We start from the raw sequence: 26,516 nt of genomic DNA, 5'->3' as shown, positions 1-26,516 counted from the left end.
TCTTCCTATGTTCCATGAGTTCTCCAAAATGCAACTCAAAGTACCCTGGATTACCAAGATATAAATGGCTTTGTATTTGATTAACATAAAAAAAAAAAAGTCCAGCTTCTCATGATAAAGAGTGAACAACTCTTTTTAAACAAAATATGTTTATCATGTGGTCTTTTGGAAAGCTGATTTTCAATGAAATAGAAACATTTTAATGTCTAATTACTTGCAAGTAAGAGAAACCCTTTTAAACCAAAGAAAGACAAGAAAATTCCTAGTAAGGAACCATGAAACAGAAGAAATATAAGAGAGTATGTGCTGTGCATCCTCTGATGGGACTGGAGCCGGGATGGGACGTCTCTGTTTCCTTAGGTGGCCACTCTCTCTACTGCCCTCTGCCCCAGGTCCTGGGAGCTGTTGCCTTGGCTCCATCCTCTGCACAAAGGCTTCCTGGAACTCAGTTCTGCCAAATCTGGGTACTCCGGTTCTAAAGCCACATCTCAGCTACAGTGCTACAGACTAGCTGACCAGAGTCCCTGGGTCTGGATTTCCTGTCACAGAAAGAGTGTCTGATTGGTTCAGCTCGAATCAGTTTCCTCACTAGTCCAGGAAGTGGGGTCATCAGGAACAAACTTGGCCATTACGTGGGGGGTGGGAGAGTGAGATAGTTCTCAAAGAAGTGAATAAGTGCAGATAATGGACTCAGGAGACACTTGAAAGGATTTATCCCATAAAAACATAAGAACCATAATTGTAATAAATTTAAGCAATATCATGTCAATTAGAGGATACATATGTGTGTGTATATATATATGTATATGGCACATACGTGAGATATACATGATACATATGATATGTATACTTGTATATGCATATTTATATATCATATATATCATGATCCTACAGGGTACACAGTGATATAGTAAACACTTGTGGTGCCCATTAAACAGTAAAACTCTCCTCAAGGACCACATGTGTGAGATGCAAGAAAAAAATGAGGTGTCGATTAATTGTAGGATGGATAGGATAAATCAGTGCAATACATATTTCCACCTCATATCTGCTGAGTGCCTTTGATGTGCATTGTGCCTTCACAGATTCATTAATTAGAAAGTTGTGTTGCTGGATGGGTCAGGCATTGTGCTAGACATCAGAAAATTAGTGAAATTAATAAGGAAGCCTTCCTGCAGGAGGCAGATCTTGAGCTGTGTTTGAAATGCCAAATGCTTTAACAGCTGGCGTCCTGTGATCTGCATGAATAAGAGATAATTAAGACAAAGCCAGGCAAAGCGGGTGAGAGGAAAATGCTGGTTGGCTTTCCCTCATGTGAAATTTACATGGCGACTGGTCCATCATTCAGTCACTTTCTTAGGTGTTCTAGAACACCCTCCTAGACCTGGCATTGTAAGGATTGCTTTATGGCTCCTATGTCCGTTACATTAATAGGGCTTGGGAACTTCGATGTTATTCATTGCAGCTGCCAATCAAGTACCTGCGTAGAAGCAAGACAAACATAACAATCAATGCTAAGCACCAGTATTCAGCAACTCTGGCAGGACGCACTGCAGGCTTTATGAATGTGTGAGAGCGAATACACAGAAGCTTGGGAAAAGGTCATTGGTGTTTTTGGAGCAATAAATCAAGTACAGAAAGATTTGCATTTTGGCTGTATAACATACAGGACTGGATTAAAGGGAGAGAATACTTTGAAGTAATATTTCTCTGCTGACTTGTTTTATTAGCTTCCTTTAAACACGTTACATTATTGCTTATAGAATTTCATTTACTCGGATTGGCAGCTTGATAAATACGTCTATTGGCGATGATTTGGATTGCTCTGGGCATTAATATTATTAAAACCTGTCACAAGGAAATGTCTGAAAGATGACTTACTGTAAAGATTACAGCATGAAATAAATCATCCATTGGTATTTGTTACCATTTATGGCCTCTTGGAGCTGAGTCAATCCCTTTTTATGTTGCATTATTTTTCAAGTTTTTATAGCCTTCCATTATATATTGCTGTCAGGAAGGAACAGATGGGGTGTCGAACATGAGCTTTCTGAATAATTCCCACCCTCCAGTTATTTGTATGAAGGGCAAGTGCAAAACTGTGCATTCTCAAGCAGAAAAAAAGGAGAGCGGGAGAGGTGGAGAAGCTGCTGTTGAGGAAAAGGGATCCCTTTTGTCAGATGGTTTAGGCCAATTCCACCAGCTGGTTGGAATCCCTGACTGGCAGTCACCCTGTTTGGGTTTTAGGCAAGAGATGAGGTGGCTGTATTTGGCTCCAGCCAGCCAACAGATGCCATTTTCAAAGGCATTTTCTCAGAATGCCTCTTGCTGAGACATCTCTGTGTTTGGAGGTGAATGTGTCATACTCTCTTCCCAGAAAGCTGAGAAATTTGAAAGAAAGAAAGAAAGAAAAATGGGAGAACAAAAAGAAAGACATCAAAAGGATTTAATCAGGATTTAATACTTTTTGAGTGAGTGATGAATGTGCAAGCAACTTGTGGGGGTGGGGAATGAGCAAAGGATTCTGTGCAATCTGAATTGTTGGGCAGGACCCTTGGAATCAATCTAAATGGAATCAAAGGCACCCCATGTACAGCACAGGGAACTGTATCCAGTCTCCTGGAATAGACTGTGAGGGAAGATAATGTAAGGAAGGGAATGTATATATATGTACGGCTGGCTCGCTTGGCTATATAGCAGAAAGTGGCACAACATTGTAAATCAATTATATTTTAATTAAAAAAAAAAGGTAAAAAAAAAAAGAAAAGGTGCCCCATGGAGGTTTCCAGGCCCCTAATTAAGGTTTTCAGGCCCCTCATGGAGGAGGCAGAAACAGAGGTCTCCAAGGCCTTGTACCCTTTGGAGCTTGGTGTGCCTTGGAGCTCAGTGTGCCTTTAGCTTTCCTCTTCCTCCTCCTCTGATGGACCTGGTAAGGTGCCTAATTGTCACACAAACCCCTTATCAGAGTCCTGAGGCTCTGCCACCATTGGAGGAGATGAGAAAACTAACCCACTACAAAGCCCACCAGTTTTTTAAGAGGAACCGTCTGTGTGTTTTCCTCAGTCACCCTCCCACTCATGGCTGCATCCATCCTGAGCAGTTGTATAAAGTACCAGCCTGTTGTAGAGGATCACATGATAGACATAGGCTGAGTGGCTGGAACCCAGGTTCCTTGCCTACCATCTCAGGATGACTTTGAGTCCCTTAATTTTGCATCATCCTAAATTGTGGTAAGAATATTTTTCCCACTTACCTCATGGTATTGCTGCAAAAAGTCAAATCTTACCACACACATGCACACACACGCACACTCTTTAAAGTTTACTGGCTCCTACATCTGTCAGAAGTAGATATTTTAATCACCATGTTGCAACCAGACTCTTACCTTCCCTCCTATAAAGCTCTACATTTTCTCCAGTTTATCACTCTCTTATTCATCTCTTCGTCCCCAGATCCCTTAATGTCAAAACCTTCCTCTGCCATCTGTTAAAATTGTTACCTTACTAGGAGGGAATCTGTAGACAAATAATCTGAGTTTCAGCAACGCCTGCCCACAATCAGACCCATCCTCTCATACCGAGCCTCCAGCTCCCTTGGCCATCCTCCATTCTTCCTCTGTGTCATCTTGCCAAGGACCTTCTATAAAGATTCTGTTTGTTGATTCGTCACATTTGCATAAGGATGCCGTCTGGAGACACCTAGGTAAATGCTGACATTCACCAGCCTCACCTGAATTAGGCAGGGCTGAGAAGGGCTGCTTCATTCTGGGCCACATTCACAGCTTTTCCATCTTTCATCTGAGGTCTCACGCTCTAGCAGCACAGAAAGTTTTCTGCCCTTAACCCAAGGAGAGAGTTGATAAAGACAGTGCATTAGTTATTCAGAGTCCAATTTCTATATCCCTGTAAGAACTGCGCCTCTCTCTCCTCCACATTCTGCTTCCCCCATTGTGCCCTGCAAAGGAACGTGTCTATCAGCTCTATCCTCAACCCGACTGCACTGGCAGTGCTTAACCTCTACAAACTAATATGTAAACATGCAACTCTTGAATGTTAACATCTGTCTATAAAGCAGGCTTTTCATTTTTTCTCTTTCTTCCTCTCTCCCTCCCCCTCTCCATTTTTATATCCCTCCCTTCTTTTCTCCCTGCTTTATTGTTTATAAATATTATTTATGTTTGCCTTCCCAGAGGTGTAATGAGTCAAAGTTCTTAGCCTTTTTTGGGTAGGCATCGTGATGTCTGTTTCCATATAGCAGCTCTCTTGTCACAGATGAGGCCATGATTCACCAAGCTGAGCAGTCAGTGACTTAACCTTTTCTTTACTCTGCAAACTAAGCATGGACCTGCCATCGAGGTCGTCTCACCCAGTCTCATGCTGAGAAACCTCTGATGTTCTCCAGTTTCCCCATCAGTGCATGACCTTCCATACATTAAAAAAGAGAAACTTGGAGCTTAGCTGTCTTATTCACTGGCACTCTCTACACTAAAGCCACTATCTATAGAATTGGAGAGGAGATGTGTCATGATCATCTAAAGCTCCTTCAAAATTTAAATTATCACTTGCTCCTGTTCCAGTTGCCAGATCTTGAAACATCCTCATAGTAACTGTTTTCTCCTTGTAATGCATTGCCTTTTCTGGAGAGAAAGGATCCCCCCGATGGTAATTATCACATTTCTTTCTCTGACCAATTCCAGGATAATACTCATACAGCATTTGCAAATCTTTCTTCTCCTGGTTTTAACTCTCATTTAAACAGTTATCATAAATCAGCCAAAATCATTAAGGCATTCATTAAGCCGTCTTAAAGGTTTGTGTGTGTGTGGTGGGGTGTGTGTGTATGTTGTGTTGCATGTAGGGTCAAGAAGAGATGCAGTATAACCCAGAATGACCTGACATAATAAAGTTTCATCGTAATGTCTAATTACTGTTACTCACCTCTATTATTAATTCCACAATTCCAGCACATAAAATAACTTAATCATTTTATGAATTTGCATGACTAATGGAGTGAGTTCTGATAGAATAAGGATAAGTTTCATAATTAGGTTTTGCCGGGAACTTGTGCAAACCAGTCTATTTATAATTTGGTCAGCTCTTGATTTTTAATGAGGGCACCGAGAGTGACTGAAGCCTCTGGCAGCATTCACTTCATGTTTTAATTACCCACAGTAATTCTGACAATTACATACATGTCATAAATCACATCATAATGACCCATAAAGAAAGTATATTTAATTACTGAAGGGTGAGTTCTCAGATTAGACAGGTGGATGTGATGGGCTGAGATGTGAATGAGATGTGAAAACTGAGCTGCCTGATTCCATGACATGGAGGAACCAGCCTCTGAAACTTGTATTATAGAGAATGAGGAAAGACAGCTCCAAATTTCCAGTTTTAGCTCCAACACATAGAGCTTTGGGGTCATCACTCCTCCCTTTACAACAGGAAAGAACTGAATAAACTGAAAATTAAAGGCTTTTTTTCACCCATCATAGAAGCGAGGTTGCAGGGCAAACCTTCACCTTAGACTCTGCAGTCACAGTTGAGGTCTGCTGTCCTGGGGAAAAGGCCACTGGAGCCATAAACTGGTAGGAATACTTAAATAATATTTATTACTTACTGGAGGTTGAGTGTGGTCAAGGTGAAGAATGAGAAACTTGGGACTAGAGGCTTAGAGGAAACTTCACACTTTGGGGGTTTTACCTCCAGGAACTCTACCAAATTCTCACAGGGAAGAGGCAAGGAAAATTCCCTGAGTAACTTTGGGAGAGGGAGAGGAAGAGGAACTATTGTAATACACCCAGAGGATTCTCCATAACAAAGGTCTACTCTCTAGGGAAAAAGTGTTTTTTCCAAGGCTTTATCCCACATGAGAGAATGACCTTTCTCCCACTCTATCCTCTTTTGGCTTTCCTATTTCACCTGAGGGGAACTGGTAGAGATAAAATACACTCTTAAAGATTGAACCTGCAAGATACAGGGCCCCTGAAAAGCTGAGATTTAATCACAAATTATATAATCTTCCCTTCTCCCACACATTACTACCATAGCATCAGGGCTCCAGTAGAACAAGAGTGAGTTATGGTTGAAAGAACTTCAAAATGCTGACTATTCAAGTAAGAGTTCATAGAAAAATCCAAAGGCAATAAAAGAGACAAAACCAAGAACATTAGAGGAATTTGAAGCCTCTGGAAACTACAGCTATAGCCAACATTAAACAGAGTGTTAACTGCTAGCCAGATTAACATAAAACCTCAAACTATGGGTCTGTTTACCTTAGTCCCTATTATCTATTACATCATATCCCACTGTGAAAAAATATTTACAAAGCACGCTAAAAGGCAAGGAAAAACACTCTATGAAGAGACAAAGCAAGTATTAGAATAAGACTCAGATGTGTCATCATTGGAATTATTAAGGGATTTAAAATAAGAATGATTGATATGTTAAAGGTTGTAAAGAAAAAGGCAGGCAATGTGGAAAAAACAAATGAGTAATATGAACAGAGAGATGGAATCTCTAAAAAAGACTCAAAAGGAAATGCTAGAAATTTAAAACACTGTAGCAAATAAAAAACATCTTGATAGGCTCACCTGTGGACTGGACAAACTGAAGAAAAAAAATAAGTAAGCTTGCAGACATGTCATTGGAAATTCCCAAACTGATCTTTTTTTTGTCTCTTTAGGGTGCACTCACGACATATGGGGGTTCCCAGGCTAGGGGTCAAATCGGAGCTGTAGCCCCCAGCCTAAGCCACAGCCACAGCAATGCCAGATCCGAGCCGAGTCTGCCACCTACACCGCAGCTCACAGCAGCGCTGGATCCTTAACCCACTGAGCAAGGCAAGTGATTGAACCTGCGTCCTCACGGATGCTAGTCCATAACCACTGAGCCACAATGGGAACCCCCCCAAAAGAGAAACAAGAAGGATTTAAAAAAAGAACTATATTGAATAAATATAGGACAATTTCAAAGTGAGTAATATATGCTTAATTGGAATGTGAAGAGAAGGAGAAAATGGATAAGAAACACTTGAAGTTAATATTGGCTGAGAACTTTTCCAAAATTAATGACAAATCACAGATTCAGAAAGCTCAGAGAATACCAAGTACAATAAAGACAAAAATATCTACAACTATGCACATCATATCCAAACTGCTAAAAAAGCAGAGATGAAGAGATAATTGTGAAAGAAGCCAGAGGAGGAAAAAAACAAAACAAAAAACAAAAAACAAAAAACCCCACCTCAGGAGAAGCAAAGGTAAGAATTAACAGTGGTCTTTTTTTCTCAGAAACTGTAATAAAGAAGAGAGTGGAGCAGTTCTCCTGTGCTACATTGGGTTAAGGATCTGATGCTGCCTCTGCAGCAGCTTGGGTTGCTGCTGCAGTGTGGGTTCGATCCCCAGCCTGGTATAGTGGGTTAAGGAACTGGCATTGCCAAAGCTGTGGTGTACATTGCAGCTGTGGCTCAGATTCATTTCCTGGCCTCTGGAACTTCCATAAATCACAGGTGCAGCCAAAAAAACAAGCTTGAATAACTATATATATTCATTTTAATCAAAGAAGATTCCAAGCAAGGAAAATTATCATGCATAAAGAGGGGCATTACGTAATGATAAAGAAGTGGCCTTAAAGATAATTCTAAATGTGTATGTACCAAAAAACAGAGCATCAAAACACAGGGAGCAAAAAAATTGTTAAAATCGAAAGGGGAAATAGACAGATCCCAGTCTCCAAGTAGGAGACTTCATGACCCCCTTTTCAGTAATTGATCAAGTTAGCAGGAAAAAATTAAGGATATAGTTGGTTTGAATAGAACTATCAGTCAACTTGTTCTAATTGACATTCTTTAGAATACTCCAGCAATAGCAAAATGCACATTCTTAAGTGCACAAAATAGATTACGTTCTGGGTGATGCTGCCTCCAGTTACTCTTTGCATTTCCTAGGTCAAAGAGAGTTTATTTAGAGAATATTTCTTGGAAAATAGGATTTATCAAATTTGTTAATAAATCACAGTCATATTCAACCGGCTATCCTGAACTTTCCCCCCACCAGGAATTTGGGGGCTTTAGATAATTTCTTGGTTTGTTCTTGTATATATCCTATGGTACTCATCAGGTGGATTTTTATTACTTTAAAATTCACCTGTTGTGGAGTTCCATTTGTGGCTCAGTGGATTAAGAACCCTACATAGTGTCTATGAGGATGTGGGTTTGATCCCTGGCCTCACTTGGTGGGTTAAGGATTGGTGTTGTCACAAACTGTGTAGGTCACAGACGTGGCTCCGATTTGGTGTTGCTGTGGCTGTGGTATAGGCCAGCAGCTACAGTGTAGACTGGCAGCTACAGCTCAGATTTGACCCCAGCCCAAGAACGTCCGTATGCCTCAAATGCAGCCATAAAAAGAAAAAAATAAAATAAAATTTTTTATTTATTATTGTCCCAGTTTGTAGGGGATGAGGGCACAGCTTTCTATAGTTACCATGTACCTACAAGTAGATGGTGAATTTCCCTAGCATCATGTAAGATGAAAACAATAAAGAAGTTGAATTTTAATTTTGATTTTGAATTTCTTGATAGTAGAAATGGCCTGGACTTATTATTTCTTAAACCAATAACGTGCAGCAATGCAACTGGTCAAGTTTAGAGATACAATCAATGGCTCTCACCAGCTACTCACCCTCCAATCAGTAAGATGACAGACATTTCTTGGGAACTCAGTGGAGGTCCTCTGTACTTGCCATGTGCCAAACACTATGCTTGATGCAGGGTCATACACATAATCTCTGCTCTCTTGGAACTCCGTCAAACGTATGGAATCCTTAGAGAGGGAATGTCAATTGTCTCTTATATTTATAAATCTCAGTATCATATGACATATATATTTATATAATAGTTTCAAGGTATTTTCAGTTTCAGTGAGTCAAAACTCTTATTAGAGTGAATCATTCTGAAGAGCTTTGCTTAGAACTTATCTAAGCTTCATTATTGTTCACATACTTTTAGAGGAAAATAACCCTAGTAACATCATAGGCACTTTTCCTGAATCTTTATGGAAGAAAGCATTGAGTATAATTTAACTTCTGGATTATTCAGTTATCATTATGAATGTCAGTGTTTCTACGTGTCCTCAGTACTCAGTACAGTTATAGTTAATTGGAGGAGTAGTTGACCCTATGAGAAGAGAAAGTAGAATACCTCACTTTCTCCCTTCTGTTGACAACTTTGTTCATTTTTTAGTGAAAACTTATTGAGATATAATTGAGGTGTAATTCACATAACACACTTGAATAAAGAGTGCCAATAAAATGCAATTATATAATCAGAATATAATCTCCTCAATTATATAATCTAAATTTCCCACAGAAACAAACAAACAAAAAAATAGAAGCTAAAAAGAAAGAGTAGAATAAAATAATTATTAAGACACCTGAAACTTGGTGTGGTTAGACTTTTGCCCTGGAATCATGAGTGAAAGAGAGTGGGTTCCTGGCAGATGGTCAAATTGAAGCGATTGGAAGACGATTTCACAGAACATGTAGTTTCTTTATTCTTTCAGAATGATGAGAGCTCAGGCAGAACTTAAAATCCACTACTTCCATGGAGATTTTTATAGGGAAGAGAAAGAGATGCTAAGAAAGAATTTGCATTCTTGCAAAATAAGTCCAGAAATGACTCACCAGAAAGTTAAATATTTCTTATATTTGTATTAAGTAACAGTATAATTCTAAGCAGATGCCACTTTAATCTACAAAAGGCAGAGCTTCCTAGCTGAAAATCTTGACAGTGCATTATTTTGGGTCATCCGTTTGGTCTTCAAGTGCAGTGATGAGGGACCTGCTTGCATTCCCACCTGCTGGATGACTAGTGGTGGACCATGGGGAGATCTTGTTCCTGCCATGAGACATAGCAAGAAAGATGCAAGTCACAATCTGATTATCAGCATACGCAGTGGTTCCATAGTCCAGGAGACATTCAGGTGGGACATAAGAAGGAATCTTATTGCCGAAAAGGGTGTGAGTGTGTGTGGTTTTTAAATTATAGGAAGGTTTGTAGAATCTTTTTTTTCTCTGTCTATGTCTTTGTCTCTTTCTCCCTCTCTCCTATAAATGGCTGCAACTAAGTAGACAATATTGACAAGGCAGTGTATGACTTTCAAAACTTTCCTGATGGGGCTTAGTCAATAGTGTTTCATGATGGGGCATCTGGGCAGTTTCTTGATGCAACAAGTCTCAGCTTCCAGAAATCCAAATATGAGTGTCACCTATATGGTCACCCATAAGAAAAGTCAAATCCTTGATGTGCTGTAGAAACTTACTTTCAAATTAGAGGTGACCAGACAATATGGACATTCTTCCTCCTTTCCTAGTGTTCTTACTCATCTTTATTTAAAGAGCTAAAACACAGGGAACATCTCAGTAACAGTGCTTAAGACCCTCTTCCCTGTTAAATTCATCTTCCTCTGTGACTCCTGTCTCCCACCTAAAAACCCCAACTCTTACTTCTCATCTCTAAAAACAACCTAACTCATAGTTCCCATTGCAGCTCAGCAGATTAATAACCCAACATGGTCTCTGTGAGGATGCAGGTTCGATTCCTGGTCTCTGTGACGTGTAAGTCGTAGATGTGGCTCAGACTTGGTGTTGCCATGGCTGTGGCGTAGGCTGGCAGCTGCAGCTATTTGACCCCTGGCCCAGGTACTTCCATATGCTGCAGATGTGGCCATAAAAATTAAAAACAAAAAGAAAAAAAACAAGAAAACATTCTTTTTTCTCACGTTATCATGCATGATAACGTGAGAAAAAAGAATGTATACATATATGTGTAACTGGGTTGCCATTGCTGTACAGTAGAAAATTGACAGAACACTGTAAACCAGCTATAGTGGGGAAAAAATAATTAAAAAAAACAAGAAAACAAAACAAAACTAACCAAAAAAGCTCAACGTTTTCTTTTTTGTGACAAGCAGAAAGTCTGTCTTGTTACCGGGCATCGTATTGGTGGAAACAGAATGAGTATGATTCTTTAGAGGCTATGTATGGAATGTGGGGTAAAGTTAATGAGAAACTATGAAACACTAACCACAGCCTTTTCCCTCCCACCAGAGAGCCCTCATTCTAACTTTTCACCTTTAATTAAGATAGGCCACTTTTTTCAAAATAGCCATCCTGTAACACACAGAGCTGGGGAGAGCTCGGTGTCATGACTAATCTCCAGTGGTCTCCATCTCCATTATCTCCATCGCTTCTTGACAGGTCATGGGTGCCAAGTAAAACGTTGTAACATGCAGGATGCCTTCATTCCACAGGCTTCCCTCTGGTGATGGCTTCCAGATGTGGGGGGATTTTTAAAGGCCATGGCCCTCGCCACATCATTAGGTCCTTCCAACGTTTCCAGAAATCCATAATCACCAGCACTCTAATAATTTGTCTCCATTTTGACATTTAGCAACAGGAATTTCAGAGAAATTAAGGAATGTGGATAAGAAGCTTCAAAAATCACACCCTATTTCCAGGGGAAAAAAATCCAGTAGTCTTCATATACCCTGCAATTATGTTATTTCCTTTGCACAGTTTGTGTAACTTTCCATGTGGTATCCCTCCCTGTCTTCCTCTCACACACACACAAGCACCAGCACACGTGCATACTCTGTAGCATTTTGATGGATGCTATTTTTTACAGTCCTAATTTCTTTAGGTGGGTGGATTATTAGTAATTGTTAAGGCCAAGCCTCTCACTCTGCCGCATAAGGAAAGCATTTCTGTCATGCTACTCTCTGACCCTGGCTCAATCTCTTAAAACCTTAAAAAGTACATTAGTACAATGAAAAATGACCCAATGGTCAGATATTTCAAATTTCTACTTCCCACCTCCACACCTGCCCCTCAAAGTAAAACAAAAGTCTTTTGAAATTTGCATTTGTTTCCTGTAATATGTTTTTTTAAGTTCAAAGGTATCAGAGTATCTGACTTAATCGCTCGGGTCCTAGTCCATGAAACAGGGAAGACTGTATCCTAAACTAAGGGAGCAAAATATTTTTCATTTGGATCAACTTCTGTGTTTACGGTGTCATTTGGTGTTTAGAAAGTGTCGGGAGGTGTGGGAAAGGGCACCTGAAAACACAACCTCATGCTGAAAAGGTTAGGGAGGAACTTAATCCCCTGAGAGGTGGCTCTGGCCTTGTGCCCTGGGCTTTTCCGCCCAGGATGCCAACTCCAGCCTTTATTAAAGGTACCTACTGCTCTGGGTCATGCCCCATTTGTCCTCACATTGTAGGAAATGGTAGGAAATCCCAAATGCAATATCCATGAAATACAAAGGAATTTAAATGAGGGTTCAACTGGGGGATGGATGAAGAAGAGGGAAAGTGTCTTTTTTTATCTCTCTCCTTGATCATCCGTCTGGTAATAATTTGAAGTTCTGTGATGCCTCCACGAATGCGTTCACAAAACAGCGCTCTGCAAAGAATGTGTCATCAGAAATAAAGCAACACTTAGCAAAGAGACGCTCAAATGTGAGTTCAGATGTTCCATCTAAGAGAAACACCGTTCTCTTTGTGTCTTCACCTGGACTGGGGCCATTCTGACCTCGGGTCTGGCATCTAAGGTGGGACAGTGGAAAAAAATGTCTTTGCAGAGATTTTAAATTGTAAATGTTGAAAACAGAGGCCATGGATTTGATAGCCTCCATCTGGAAAGTAGTATTTAAAGGCAAACAGAACGCCCTACTCACAGCTGGTTGAGTCTCCAGGAGAACACATTTGACATTCTCCTACATAGAGTGACATAAGATTCCACTAAATACAAAGATATCCTGAAGTTTAACACATCTCTTTTTAAAAACATCCTTTTCACATTTATTTTAATCATACCTACTCTCTTGACCATTAAAGTTCCTCAGTGACTTCATGAGGACTCTTCCTTTGTGAAGAATTAGAAGACGGGAACCAGAAGCAGGTTGGAAGATATAATTCACTGGAGCTCCCTGTCTTAGAAGATTCAGGGCCACCCATCTGTCCTTTCTTTCACTGAACATCAGCCAAACTTACCTATAAACAGAGAAGGGTGGAAGGTTTCCTGGGCATAGCCTTACAAGGTTGAATTCTTCCTTCCCACTTCTTCCCCCATCTCTAGGAGCTTTTCACATTAGCAGGGCAAAGTATCCTGACTCTGGCAGTAGACTGACTAGGGTCAGTACTAAAGTCTCCTGTCCTGGGCCACTGGAGTCCTAAGCCAACCGGAAGCGTCGGTCACGCCAGCTGCCCCACAGTGGGCTTCTTCTTTCTCTCCTTCCCTAAGGTTTCCCACCTGCGACCAAGAGGGCCTGGGGCCTGGGCGATCACCAGCCTACAGTCAACATAGGTCATGTCCTATGAGATATTTGTGCCACACTTTCTCACTTTTTACCTGGTAAAGGAGTCTCAGCCAGGAGGTCTGGTCAAGCTGAGGAGGGAGATGGAGGCACGGAGTCTGGTGCTTGCTTTTCCCTTCTCATGGAAAAGGATGTGTTCACAGAGCCCTTACTAACCGGAGCTGGGCCGTACCTTTCACCTTCCTGAGATCCTTTCATGGTTCTTGGTCCTGATGGCTTCTCAGCTCACAGGAGCCCTTTTCTTCTTGTTCATGCACAGGTCCCTAGGTGAATGGACTGCAAAAAATTACTGTTTTGTGCCATAAGTTTCCCTCCCAGGTGAAAATAATGTTTTATAAAGAGTAAATGGCAACCAGGTGACACCCTAAAAAATGCAATCACAGCCGTGGTCATAAAGACTCATATTCTGAAGTTTGGCTCCAGCATGTGTGTGTGTGGGTAGAGGTGTCTGTATGTGTGTGTGCTTGAAAAAGAGGAGGAAACAGAGATTATGCGTTCCCTCACATTCCCACGTTTTAGATGATGTCCCCTTTCCCAGAACACAAAAGGTGGTGGTCAGAATCGATGATAAATGACTATTTCCAGGTTAAGTCTGAACTGTACAGCCCCGTCGCTATGTGTATGGAAAGTCCTTGGAGAGAAGGCCACTGGGGCCTGCAGGATACAGGATCCTCAGCAGCACTAAAGGCATCCTGGGACAGAGGATTTTCCCTCCGTTTTTGGTGAGAACTTGATCACGGCTTTCAAGAGGCAGCTGCAATGAATTTTCCCAAAGATTGAACCAAGAAGGGCACTGAAGCTCCTGGACACAGGAACACTCCCCTCCCCTCCTCCCCAACACTTGGCCAAGAGAGTTTTCCTTCTTCCCTGTGCTAAGACTTTATGAAATGTTATTTTTATTCAACTCAGGTCTTGTGAAAAAAAAAATATTATTCTGCCTCCAAGCCAGAAAACTCTCTTCTAAGAATTGACAAGCCACCTGTGGAGTTTTAAAGAGGTTTCACATGGAATGGTCACACGCCAGGATTTCTCAACACATCCAGAAATGAGGCCCGTGAAAACAGAAGAGGAACTGTAGGTGCCTTTCAAACATTCAGATAGGTGTTATGAACAGTGGAGAATCTCGCCCATTGGCAGATCCTTCTCAAGAATAACTGGGATCAAGTTTGTTTGTTGGAGGAGATGATGACAACAGACTTAACACTCTTGGAAATCATGCTTCCTGACCAGGTGCTGAGACCTTTTTAGTGAAGGCTTCCCTGCATGATGTGATCTCTGTCTCATCAGAGCCACCATTGGAAGCCAAAGGCGCAAGGGCCCTTGTTTATATTTTCCTTTAAGTGATAGGACTTGTACAGGATGAGTTGCCATGGGCACAGGAGAAGGAAAGTTCTCTATAGAATGGTTCCAGAAAGCAGAGAGGAAAGAGCCTGCCTTCCTTAGCTGGGACATAGTCAAGTTTGTGCCCACAAGATTTTTGCTTCATGATTATCAAAGCAGTCTGAGGAAAGGCAGCTGTCAGCAGAGAAAGCTGCTGGCTTCCTTCATGTGTTGCATGAGCAGATGGATGGCTGCAAAGCTGATCTCACCCAGCACATTCAACCTATCAGCTCCAAAGGTGAAAGTTGAGACCTGACTCTGAGGACATTGCAAGGTTCAAAGCCACCTGGGTTTCTCCCAGGTAGAAGTACCACACTTTGCTTGGACATTAGGAAGTCTATCTTTTGATCAGAACCAATTCCACCCTCATCCCAAACATGCTTTGCTGAGGGTCCTGTGAGATAACTCCCACCTCATTTCCTGCCAGGCTCTCTTACACAGAAACCCCCTCGCCCAAGAGGCTTTTCCCTGTGGTCAGAATGTGACTTTTCTTTTTTGCCCTGAATGGATGATGCCCTGCAGACTCAGCCTCTTCCTCCAACAGAATCGGCCTTTATGTTAGAATCCTTGTTTCCAAATTCTAAGACTGCTAGTGCTGTACATTCTCATGGATGATTTATTAGTCTCTTTGGGGAGGTATATTTCTGCAAGGATCATGTCATTTGGAAGGCATATGGCAGAAGGGTGCTTTAGTTAAGGGCTGGTGAATGAAATTGCATCAGGTTTTGCTTTGGCAAGGATACCAGATGGATGCCTTTATGATGAAGTGGGTCTCCTCTAGCCTTTTCTTTCATGCAGGTCTCCAACAGGTGTTTCCTCTAAGGCATATCTGTTTTCCATGGCATCAGAATGGAGAAAAATGTTGTCTATGACAGCTTGTGTACATAGATCATGCTTTTATTAAGATAGAAAAGTATATAGTGATTTATTTGCTACTCTGAGTCCAGTTAAGATGTGCTTGGGAAAGAATCCTCTTCCATTTGCCAAAAGGGCATTTAATTTCCAGACCAAGGACTCTATGAGTGGTGGGGTGGGGAGAGGGAGAATTAGAGGGAGTGGCAAAAGACCAGATGAAAGTGAGCAGACAAAGAGCAGAGGCAGTTGTTGCATAGACTTAGGTGCTGAGGGCAGAGAGCAGGAAGCCACCTCCTGAAGGTACCTTGGGTACATGATGTTAGTATCTGAGGGACGGTGTCTAGGAAACTATGCATGGAGAAAAAAGGTCTTGTGAATGAGTAATATGGCCAGTTCTCCAAAGCCTGATAAAAATTAAAACCAGACTCAGGTCTCTGGCATATGCTGCTTAACAAGCTTGGCGTGAAGCCGTCCCCATGGTCCTGTCTAGCCATCACCCTTATTAGAGCCTGGATGGCTTTTAGGAGTCTGAGTTGGGGCTTAGGACTTAGGCATATTTAAACCACCAAAAGCCATGTTAATTTGAACAAGTAACCCATTTCAGTCAGGCTGAACCTTGAGGCTTACGTGACATCTTCTGGATAGGTCAATGACTAGAAACCACTAAGTCTGTTGATAGGTCTTAAATGGAGAGAAAAATAAAGGATTGCACCTAGGTGTTGGCTGATGCCATTAGCAGTTAGCCTCTCTCCTTTTCCAAACCTTTCTCCAGCACCTCAGTCCTCCCACCCCAGCTTCTCTGCCTGAGTCCACTCTCTATTCTATAGCTTTAGGTCTAACCTGTCAATCTAAGTTTAAAATTCCTTTGTCTGAAAAATTATGACTTAAGATAGCAGTTTAGAAACTAACCTGGTTAAAGAGAACAAAATTGCCTGTTATGTTGGAGTCAGAGTGTTTGGACCAGGAGTTGAATAACAAGCTCCATTAATTCACAGGGAAAACCCCCAACCCTTCAGCACAAAGGGCAGTAGGTCATATTACTCCCAGGATGTACTGTGAAATCTCACAGGAGAATGCTGTCATAAGCTCCTGGTTACCTATAGTATGACATAGTATAATACAACAGAGAAGGTGTTTCAAGGTGTGGTAGCAGGTGTTTTTAAATAAGTAAGTACCTAAGTAAATAGTAGAAGTTTTGTTCTCAAACAAGTATGTGAAACACTGGATTATACAAATTTTAAAGGATATCTCTTTTGCAAGACCTTTCAAAACTTTTCATATGCTAAGGTGTGGGGTAAATTTCAAAGAGGGTATATGTTTTTTAAAACTTATTTGCCTGTAGGAAACATTTCTTGAGGACATCTCCAGTTGCTAATATCCCAGGGAACACGTATTTTGGAAAAGGTATTTGTGTTAGGAGAAGGTGGAGTAATGCTGTAGTAGCAACCATGAAATCTCAGTGGCTTAGCACGACAAGGATGAATTTCTTGTTCGTGTTACATGTCCAGCACTGGCCAGGGAGGCAAGGGACTTGGCTCCACATAGTCCCTCATGCACTCTGGCTGGTCATCTCTGCAGGTTAGGAGGGAGCCTGAAGGGACTCCTCCCAACTTCAGCCACCACTTCTCACATTTCATTGGTCAGAAATAATCGCATGACCCCACCAAACCACCCATCTACTAAGGCGGGAAAGGAAAATTAGAAAGTGTGAGCACCAGTAGTCTCAACCTTAGCATTATTGTCAAGTGTCAGCTCTACAGTCTGTTAGCTCTTTGATGTTTATCCATAAACTAAGGAGTGTTCTTTAAAGTCTCTGAAAGAGACGGAAATGCTCACTAGGTATTTCAGATGCTTTGCATGTTCCTCAGCACCATAAAATCAGCAGAAGCCATGTGATCCTTCCTGGCCAATGAATGTGAGCAATGTGACTCACTGTGTTGCTTTGGGCCAAGGCAGTTAAAATCCTGAGCTTGTCTCTCAAGGCTCTTTCTCTTCTCTTGCTTTAATGACTGGGGAGGGCATGTTCCAGGGGTGTGCCCTTCAGGTGGTAGAGCCTCTGTCCCTCTAAGACTCTGAGTGGCTTAGTGGAGCAGAGACAGCTGTTCACCAAATAAAATACATAGTGTGGGTGAGAAATAACATGTATTGGGTTAAGCCCTTGCGATTTTGAGGTTATTTTTGCAGCCTATACCTAGATGCTCTCAACTGGAACTGATCCTTTCTAACCTTAAACTTTCTGCAGTTCTTCAAAGTTTCCATTCTTTTCTCACAAGCAAATACACATTCTTTGAAATCTAAGTGGGATTTTCCAAAAATGCCTCCAACCTTTTGGTGATCGTATATTTGACATGTCAGGCATTGTGTCTGTCTGCAATACGGAGGATCACACGAAGGGCATTGCAAGACTTAGACCAAGGTTTGAGCAAATTTTAGTCAAATTCAGGCCAGCAGCAGAAGCTATTAAGAATGCCCAAAGTGTTTAATAAGTGAGGCTGTTTTCAACAGGGACCCATAAGGAAAGATATGGGAAGAAGTGGAAAGGAAAACAGGCTAAGGAGAAAGATGACTACTCATGATTTGATCTCACAGCCTTTTAAATTCTGTATTCAGGTGCACGAAACACCTCTCAGTCAGTAGCAAAATTAAGAGCAGAAATAACTACCTTCAAGGCACATCTAATCTAAGACTGGTGTGTCTGTGAAACATACACGCACACAATTCTTACTGGCTTCTGCCCAAAGCCTTTAGTACGTCTTCAGCTATGAAGACATTCAGCCTTTGGTGTCCCTTAGATGTGAGTCTCTATTCCAGAGACTCACAGACCCAAGGTCATTTCCCTTGTCACTTCCTTTTGGGCTTGAGGCTCTAATGAGTTTGACTTCATGCTTTTTTTCTACCAGGGCCCTGAATTCCCAGGCTAACTCTCCAATTCTTCATATTTAGGGCTTTTCAGTATGAAATGGAACAAGACCACCTTGATAACACTGGCATGTTTCACTGGTGCAGAGCCACCCCATTGGACAAAATGATTCTGGTAGGTGTTCTAGTACCAAATCTCAAGTAAAATAAAGCTCCTCTTAGGGTAGATTACATCCTTCCACTAGTCGTAAGCATACCTGCCCTTTCTCTTTGTAAATATGAGTTTTGAAGGAAAAACACACCTCTCACCGGCCATGTGAATGGTACAGCCTTTTACCTAGATGTGGCATTTGACAAGGACCAAGTAGGTAATAGGTGTGGCATTTGACAAGGACCAAGTAGGTAATAGGCTGAGATTTAAAGCAGCTAGTCAGATTCTTCCACTCTGGTTTTCCCCCCTTTAATAGTTTAGCTGAGTCAGTTATTCAGAATAATGTTCTTCTGAAACTTGGCTGTTTTGCTAGTAAATCTAATTCATTTAAATGCACTAGAGAAGCACACTATTTGCAAGAACTCTGCAGTCTTGCCTTTTTTTAGAAATAAATATACATTTCCTTAATTTGTTGTTTTTAAAAAGTTTGGATTTTCTATAGTATTTTTTCTTGAAGCTCACTTTACATACACTCAACACATTAGCCAAGAATGTATCTCGTAAAATCTCACTTCTCTCACCCTCTGCAGTGTGAGTGATCCTTACAGAGAGAATTCTGTGCTTGTCTCTGTTCCCTCCTGGAGACCAGCCAGCTCAGCTCATTGCGATGTCAGCAGCTAAGGTGTAAAAGCGTTGTACCCTAATCCAGGCTCTGACATCCACTTTCTGGAACCCCATCTCGTCTCGTGTTCTAGAGTTGGAAACTCAATTATAATCTCAGTGATGACCTTGCAAGCAGTAGTTGGGAAATTTAACTGTATGCTATAAAAACCTTGTGTAATTTTTTGAGCTATGGTTAATTGATAATTATGTATTTTTCTTGCTTTCCAAAAGTAGTTTAGTTCACTTTTTCTGTTAAACACACTCACTCATACACACAATCCTGGCTCAGCGCCAGTATCCTGACGGAGTATGTTCGAGTTTTTGTAAAAGGCATGATCAATCACTTGATCAGAAGCACAAAATTGTCAAGAGCTGTCATATCAAGTGGAAAGCTATTAGGGTGGCTGAAACTCACCATTTTAGCAATTATGTCTTATTCTAAACTAAACAAAATAAACATCCGTCGAGCAGGAAACCAAACATGTTTTCAGTGGGAGGAAAATCATTAGGAAGGTTGAGAGGTTGGTTGCAGATGGAAGCTTCCAAGAGATGGAAATAACAGACACTATCTTTTACCCTATTTATTAAGCATGCAGGCAGGTGGCTAGGATGAATGCCCCAATGGAGCCTCCTGGTAAGTATAGAAGGGCTTCTAGTTTTAAGAAATTCTATGGCTTTTGAAACTGTGATTATAAAGGAGAAATGTCCAGATTGCAAAATTTGAGCCATCGTTGAACTTAGTGCAGTTTGCAGAAAAGTCAAACAGAAGTTGTCAATCTGATCCTTTGAACAAAGAGTGCATCCTCCCCTCCCCTGAGAATTACCATCCTTCTCAATTGGGAGACAGTTTTGTGCCACAGTTCTTTAGAGAAATTGCCTCTCTGGCTGTGCCCATTAATGCACTCTGCCATGTATCTTGTTCCCAATTGTTTAGTTCGACTCAGAAGAGCAATTTCTGAACTTCAGGCCTGTTACATTAAATACTGTTCAAGGCTTCATTATTCAAGTTAAAACTAATCGGATTAGCCAGAGACAATTATTTAATAGATTTAGTTAAGATTCACATCACTGCCTAGGAAGGCTCTTCAGACAAGTAGCTTCGTCCCCCTCCCAGGGCCATTCCCTTTGGCAAGAGGGCATTTTCCAGTCTATTGTAATTCGGCAAACTCAAATTGTGGAGATGTCAGATGTGACTTAGTTATCCTGTTAGATTTCAACAGCCCCTGTGTCATAGAAGCTTGTCACTTAACCCACCCACTTAACCCAGCCAAAGATCCTTTGAAATACTCTCTCTTCAGTATGCTCAGGAACACACAACACACTCCCCACAGGAAGTACTTGTAAAATACATTTATCAAGTTCTCTACCAGCTTCCAAGAGTCCACTTCTGAAAAACAGGGAATTCAATGAGATTCAGACTTGATTAATAGTTATGGAACAACAGTTATGGAGTCAGTCCCTAATCTTTCAGTATATTATTTTATTTCCACAACAGAATTAACTTTTATTTATTTTTAAATCATTTAGACTTAAAGAAATTGAGGGTCAAAGAGGTTAACTAATTTGTTCATTGTCACACACTAACACCCACCAGAATGCAAAATAAGCACTCATTTTACCCATCTCAGCACCATGAAGGAAGACCAGTGCTTGAAAGCAACCAGACAGAGGCCTACACTGTTTCCTATAGGACTATCATACCTCTCTAAAAGTTACATTTAGTGTTCTTAAAAGTCTCTTTGAATGTGGGGAAAACTTAATCTAAGTATCTGTCGCATATATTATTTTGCTTTCAACTTATAAGTAGAGGGATGTTAAAAATTGGCCACATGCATAAGAATATGGGGACATCTTCAAATACTTGGGATGAAATGGAATTTTTTTCCTTTCTTTTTTTTTTTTTTTTTTTTTTTTTTTTGTCTTTTTGCCATTTCTTGGGCCGCTCCCGCGCATATGGAGGTTCCCAGGCTAGGGGCTGAATCAGACCTGTAGCCGCCAGCCTACGCCAGAGCCACAGCAACGCAGGATCCAAGCCATGTCTGCAACCTACACCACAGCTCACGGCAACGCCGGATCGTTAACCCACTGAGCAAGGACAGGGACCGAACCCGCAACCTCATGGTTACTAGTCGGATTCTTTAGCCACTGAGCCATGATGGGAACTCCGCAAATGGAATTTTTGTAACCTTCTAATTTATCTTGTGCACTTTTCATGGTGAATTTCCTCAACTCTGGAGTCTGTTGAATCCGTCCAGTGTAGTAGGTAGAACCATATGAAATTACCAATATGCAACCGTCTGTCCCAGAAAAAAAGGTAATTGCATATGGTTCAAACCAATATATATTTTCATTTGTGTGAAGATCTGCTGAAAACTTCAACATGTTGTACACCTTGGTGTAATTTCCAGGGCTTACCAGAAGACATAAGTTTAATTAATGGAATTTAGGATGTTTTCGTTTTTTCATGGAGTGGAACTATAGCACATATGAGGCTAAAAACATGTAATGAAAATGAGGACTATTTTCCCTGATTGGTTCAGTGCTTGAGGAAGTATGCAGATCTGGACTTTAACCGAGGCACTCCAGGCTGATAGAAAACTTTAACCGAGGCACTCCAGGCTGATAGAAAACTGAAAAAAGCTGTACAAGATACAAAGTAGAATTGCCCCACCATGGATGTTCCATTTCTTTTTATGAGTAACTTGCAAAAGTCCATGATCCTTAAGAGAGTGCTCCTGGGAGTGCTCCTAGAAGAGGTGGGATGTGGGAAGGAGCCATCTTTAAGGCACTCTCATCTTGTTTCTAAAAATGACCAGACTCTGGCCTGCTTATGCTTAGAAACGAACTGACAAGTCAAAACATGAGTTTCGGAACCACATCGTGGCATGTGTCTTTGGAGATGCCCATTCGACCCTGATGGGGCTTCGGAATTTTGTAATGCCACTGAGAGCTAGCAACTACACCCGCAAGGAGCTGAAGGACATTGTGTTTGTTGGGTCTCTGGATTACCTGCAGAGAGAATGGCGATTCCTCCGGAATTTCCCCCAGATATACTTTCTGCCTGTAAGTGTTACATAAGGGAGAGTGGATGTTTATAGTGATAGTAATCCTAACAGTACTAGGATCATGATGATACTAGATTGATAGTAATACTAATTGCGTGCAGTTATACAGTACTTCCTGGTACCAGAAACTGTTCTAAGTATTTTACATATATTAACTCATTTAACCTTCCAGTAACCCCATGGTGAAATTTTAAAGATGTTGAACTTTAGGCACAGAGAGCGGGAGTAACCTTTCCAAGTTTATAGAGCAGATAAGTAGCAGGACTAGGATTTCAATCCAGGCATGTTTCATGTTTTCTGTTTATAACCAAGTCTTTTGTTTTTTTGTTTTTTGTTTTGTCTTTTAGTGCTTCACCAATGGCATATGGAGGTTCCCAGGCTAGGGGTTGAATCAGAGCTGTAGCCAGCAGCCTACACCACAGCCACAGCAATGCATGATCTGAGCCATGTATGTGACCCATACCACAGCTCACGGCAACACCGGATCCTGAACTCACTGAGCAAGGCCAGGGATCGAAACCGTGTCCTCATGGATATAGTTGGGTTCATTGACCACTGAGCCACGACAGGAACTCCTTTGTGATCTTTCTGTAAATAAGAGTTTCTCTGCATTTCTTTTTTTTCTTTTTTTTTTTTTTTTTGTCTTTTTGCCATTTCTTGGGGTGCTCCCACAGCATATGGAGGTTCCCAGGCTACGGTCCTAATCGGAACTGTAGCTGCCAGCCTACGCCAGAGCCACAGCAACACGGGATCCGAGCCGCGTCTGCAACCTACACCACAGCTCACGGCAACACTGGATCGTTAACCCACTGAGCAAGGGCAGGGACCAAACCCGCAACCTCATGGTTCCTAGTCGGATTCGTTAACCACTGAGCCACGACAGGAACTCCTTTGTGATCTTTCTGTAAATGAGTTTCTCTGCATTTCTGAATCTGGTTCTGATGTAACAGCTCAACCTAAGCTAAGGCCTGCTAGCCTTTGTGCTCTAACTTTATTTTCTGAACACTCATCTTTTCTGGGACATGTCATGCCATGTAATTGTTCATAGGTGTATGAAAAAGAATGATTAGTTTGACATTTCTGAGAAATGGAACAATAATGCATATGGCACTGTGGTTGAATTGTATTTACTCAGAACCATCATAGGTTTGTATCCCATTATATGCCATCATTTCCCTGGATTTATTATATACATGTGTGTGTACATATATATATCTCCACATATATATGTATCTAAATAAATACACATATATTTATAATTCATAATATTATTTATAGTACATAAAATCACACATAACATGCAATTATAATATATATATTTATAATACATAATATTATAATTAGTCAAATATGTATATGTGCCATGTAAAATTCATCAAAGTATTTGACTTCTTATGAAATAATGCTGGCCATATGTAAGGAATATTTTTCAAAAATGGTTGTTTCAAGAATATTTTATTTATTTATTTTTTTAAGCCACCATAAACTTCCCTGCACCACCCCTTTACTTTAGCCCTTGGAAAGGAAGAGAAGAAAATGACCTTAAGTCTCTAGATCCAGCTAGTGTTAGGAGGTACTAGTGTTAGATTCTAAGCTACCTGAAGATGTGACCAGATCTGTCCCTGTGTCTTCACCAAAGGAAAGAAGCAGCTGCCACTTGGCTAATTCCTCCAGGGTACCAGTGAGGTCACCTACAAGCAAAGTTGTGAGGATGCAGATTTTGTTTAGAGCTAGAACTTCTCTCTCAGAATTTGTTCCTCACCACTGTCATCCTTCCTCTGACTCTTTCTCCCACTTGAGTCATCAAGCCCCCCCTGAAACTCTCCTTTGACTCATCCAGACCTGCTCACAAAAAGGGTCTGCAAAATTTAGTCACACTCAGGTATTCCTGAATGACAACGCCAGCAGGTCACTGAGTCTTAAAGCCATGTCAGTGGGGGGCTGGAGAAACTTGGCTCAAAAACTTGCCTCATCCACCAAGGGCCACCATGGGGAGCCATGCTCTAAAGCCTCTCCGTCTGACAAGTGCTCCCACTACCTGGTTTCCTCTTATTAGGGATCTGCGCTCTATTCTGGAGACCTCCACGCAGTCAACATAGAGGAGTGTTCCATGTGTGCTGTCTTGTCCTCTCCGTCGAAGTCATCCAGCAGCCCGACCTTGGTGGACACAGAGCCCATCATGGCCACACTCAACATTGGATCCCTGCAGATTAGCTGCTGTGCCCAGACACCCTCAGAGCCACGTAAGAACCACACCTTGACAGGAAGAGGCTGGGGGATGGGATGAGGAAAGGAAATTAACTCCTCTTTGAAGAACTTTAATGATGGGGAGGAGGAGAGGTTGGACCAGGAGTCCTCATAAATCCTGTTCGGCTCCGAGAATTATCTAGTAGGAGTATGGACAGTAAAGTCCTCGGGAATCCCAGTCAAGTGAAAAATTATATCCATCTTCTGAATGGAATGCACATCACACTCTTTTCCCACCTTAAGAAAAATCATGGAATTGTAAGTGCTGTTATTGTTATTAATCAAATATCAGTGAAAATGGCAATTGATATTTTATTATAGTTAATAACAGGCAGGATTATACTGTCAGTTCTCATAGGCTCTTAAAGATGTTCAAGTTACTATTCTTAGTTTTGTGGTTGAGAGAATGAAGTCTATTTCTCTTTTCACTGTTCAAGATACTTTCAGTATATGAATTTTAGAAGATTATCTCTCCAAGTCTTTTCCAACTTCTGTAAATTAAAAGTGCCACATGTCAGCTTCAGATTGGAGAGAGATGGTGGGAGGGAGGATCTCTTCAGAATAGGGCTCTCATCTTTTCCTCCTTTCTACTCCTCCCAGTGCCTGCTACAGTTATGGTTGCTTGGTTGATGCCTAACATGTACCTATGAATTGATGCAAATGAGCCAGTAAACTGGACTCTTGAGGACTCCTTGCATCTCACTCCACCCAAAATGTGCTTCCAATAAATTCCCACTCCAGAACTATGGTTTTCCTTCTCCCCCAAATGGGAAAAGGCTTATCTATCAGTCTCTTCCAGTCCCTCAACCTAATATGAAAGTACCACCTCTAAAGAATTTTCTGTATCTAGAACAGATTTTCAGTTCAGGAAATAAAAATAACCCATAGTTGCACTCATCCCCACCCCCAGACCCAACGATTTCCTTTGGAGAGGTGGATGCTCTCTATTGAGATCAGGTAGTCTATCCTCTGGCCTGTGGCTGCTGACCACGACTGTTCCACTTTGCCTGGAGCTTGGAGAGGTCAGATGCTCCTGACTTCACAAGGCTTTCCTGCCTATGGCTATGGATAAAAATGTTCATGAGTCAAGTTGGGAAACCACTAGAATTTTCTCTGACTCCTAATACTGTTGCAAGGGAGGAAAATATGCAGTTCTGGGGACAAAAGAATAAGTGAGTAATCTACTCTCATCTTTGGTAAGTGAACTGAGCCAGCTACTTCACACACCTTCCCTAATCAACCATACACTGATCAGCACCAGGGGTTTCAGGGGGTTTTGCAAAGTGGAACTAATAGCAGAGTATTTCCTGAATATCAAAAATGCATTGAAAATCTTGACTAAGGAAGTGTGAGCCATATCTCTGTTGAACATACCTAAAAATGGCATTGTGTCTTGCATGTAAATCCTTAGCTCAGCAATTAGAGTCACTCAGATTTACACAAGATTTGTGATACATGTGTGTGTGTGCATGCATCATACTTGCAGCTGTCTGAAATTGGACAGAGAAGTTTTCACTTTGAAGGCAGTTTTATCAATGTACAAATGAAAGTGCCTGCTCAATAAAAACTGGGGATAAGCTAGCACCACTATAAGCCACCCAGGTAATCATTGGGTGACTTGTCCTTCCTATTATTATTTTTTTAATTTCACATCCTATATAGGCTAGAAAAAAAAACTATGATTTGTAATTCTGATTTCTTTTATATCAGATGATTTTCATCCTATTACTTATTTATTCATTTAACAAAAATTTATTCATTGTGTATATGTCACGTCCTCTGCTACAGGCTAGGTTACCCTTAAAGGAGCAAATGACCAGCTTGGTAGAAAGAAGTCATGGAGAGGGAGGAAAGGCTCGGGAAGGAGAAAGAAAAAATGAAAGAATGTCAGAGTATTTGAATCATCAGGAAGTATGAGTGGT

The 26,516-nt window shown here is 41.2% G+C and overlaps 1 protein-coding gene across 1 annotated transcript in view; it reads left to right on the top strand.

Moving 5' to 3' along the window:
• The window catches only part of KCNU1 (potassium calcium-activated channel subfamily U member 1), a 127,228-nt gene that overhangs the window by 80,370 nt on the left and 20,342 nt on the right, over positions 1-26,516 (top strand). Inside the window, 5 exon segments of the mRNA XM_021075407.1 lie at positions 549-600; positions 13,419-13,434; positions 18,526-18,643; positions 22,121-22,345; positions 24,404-24,560. Of these exon segments, the coding sequence (XP_020931066.1) occupies positions 549-600; positions 13,419-13,434; positions 18,526-18,643; positions 22,121-22,345; positions 24,404-24,560 (568 nt within the window).

This window comes from Sus scrofa, chromosome 15 (genome assembly GCF_000003025.6).
Source record: "Sus scrofa isolate TJ Tabasco breed Duroc chromosome 15, Sscrofa11.1, whole genome shotgun sequence".
Taxonomy (NCBI): Eukaryota; Metazoa; Chordata; class Mammalia; order Artiodactyla; family Suidae; genus Sus; species Sus scrofa.
The sequence above is the reverse complement of the archived record's forward strand: the minus strand, read 5'-3'. Positions and strand labels throughout refer to the sequence as shown.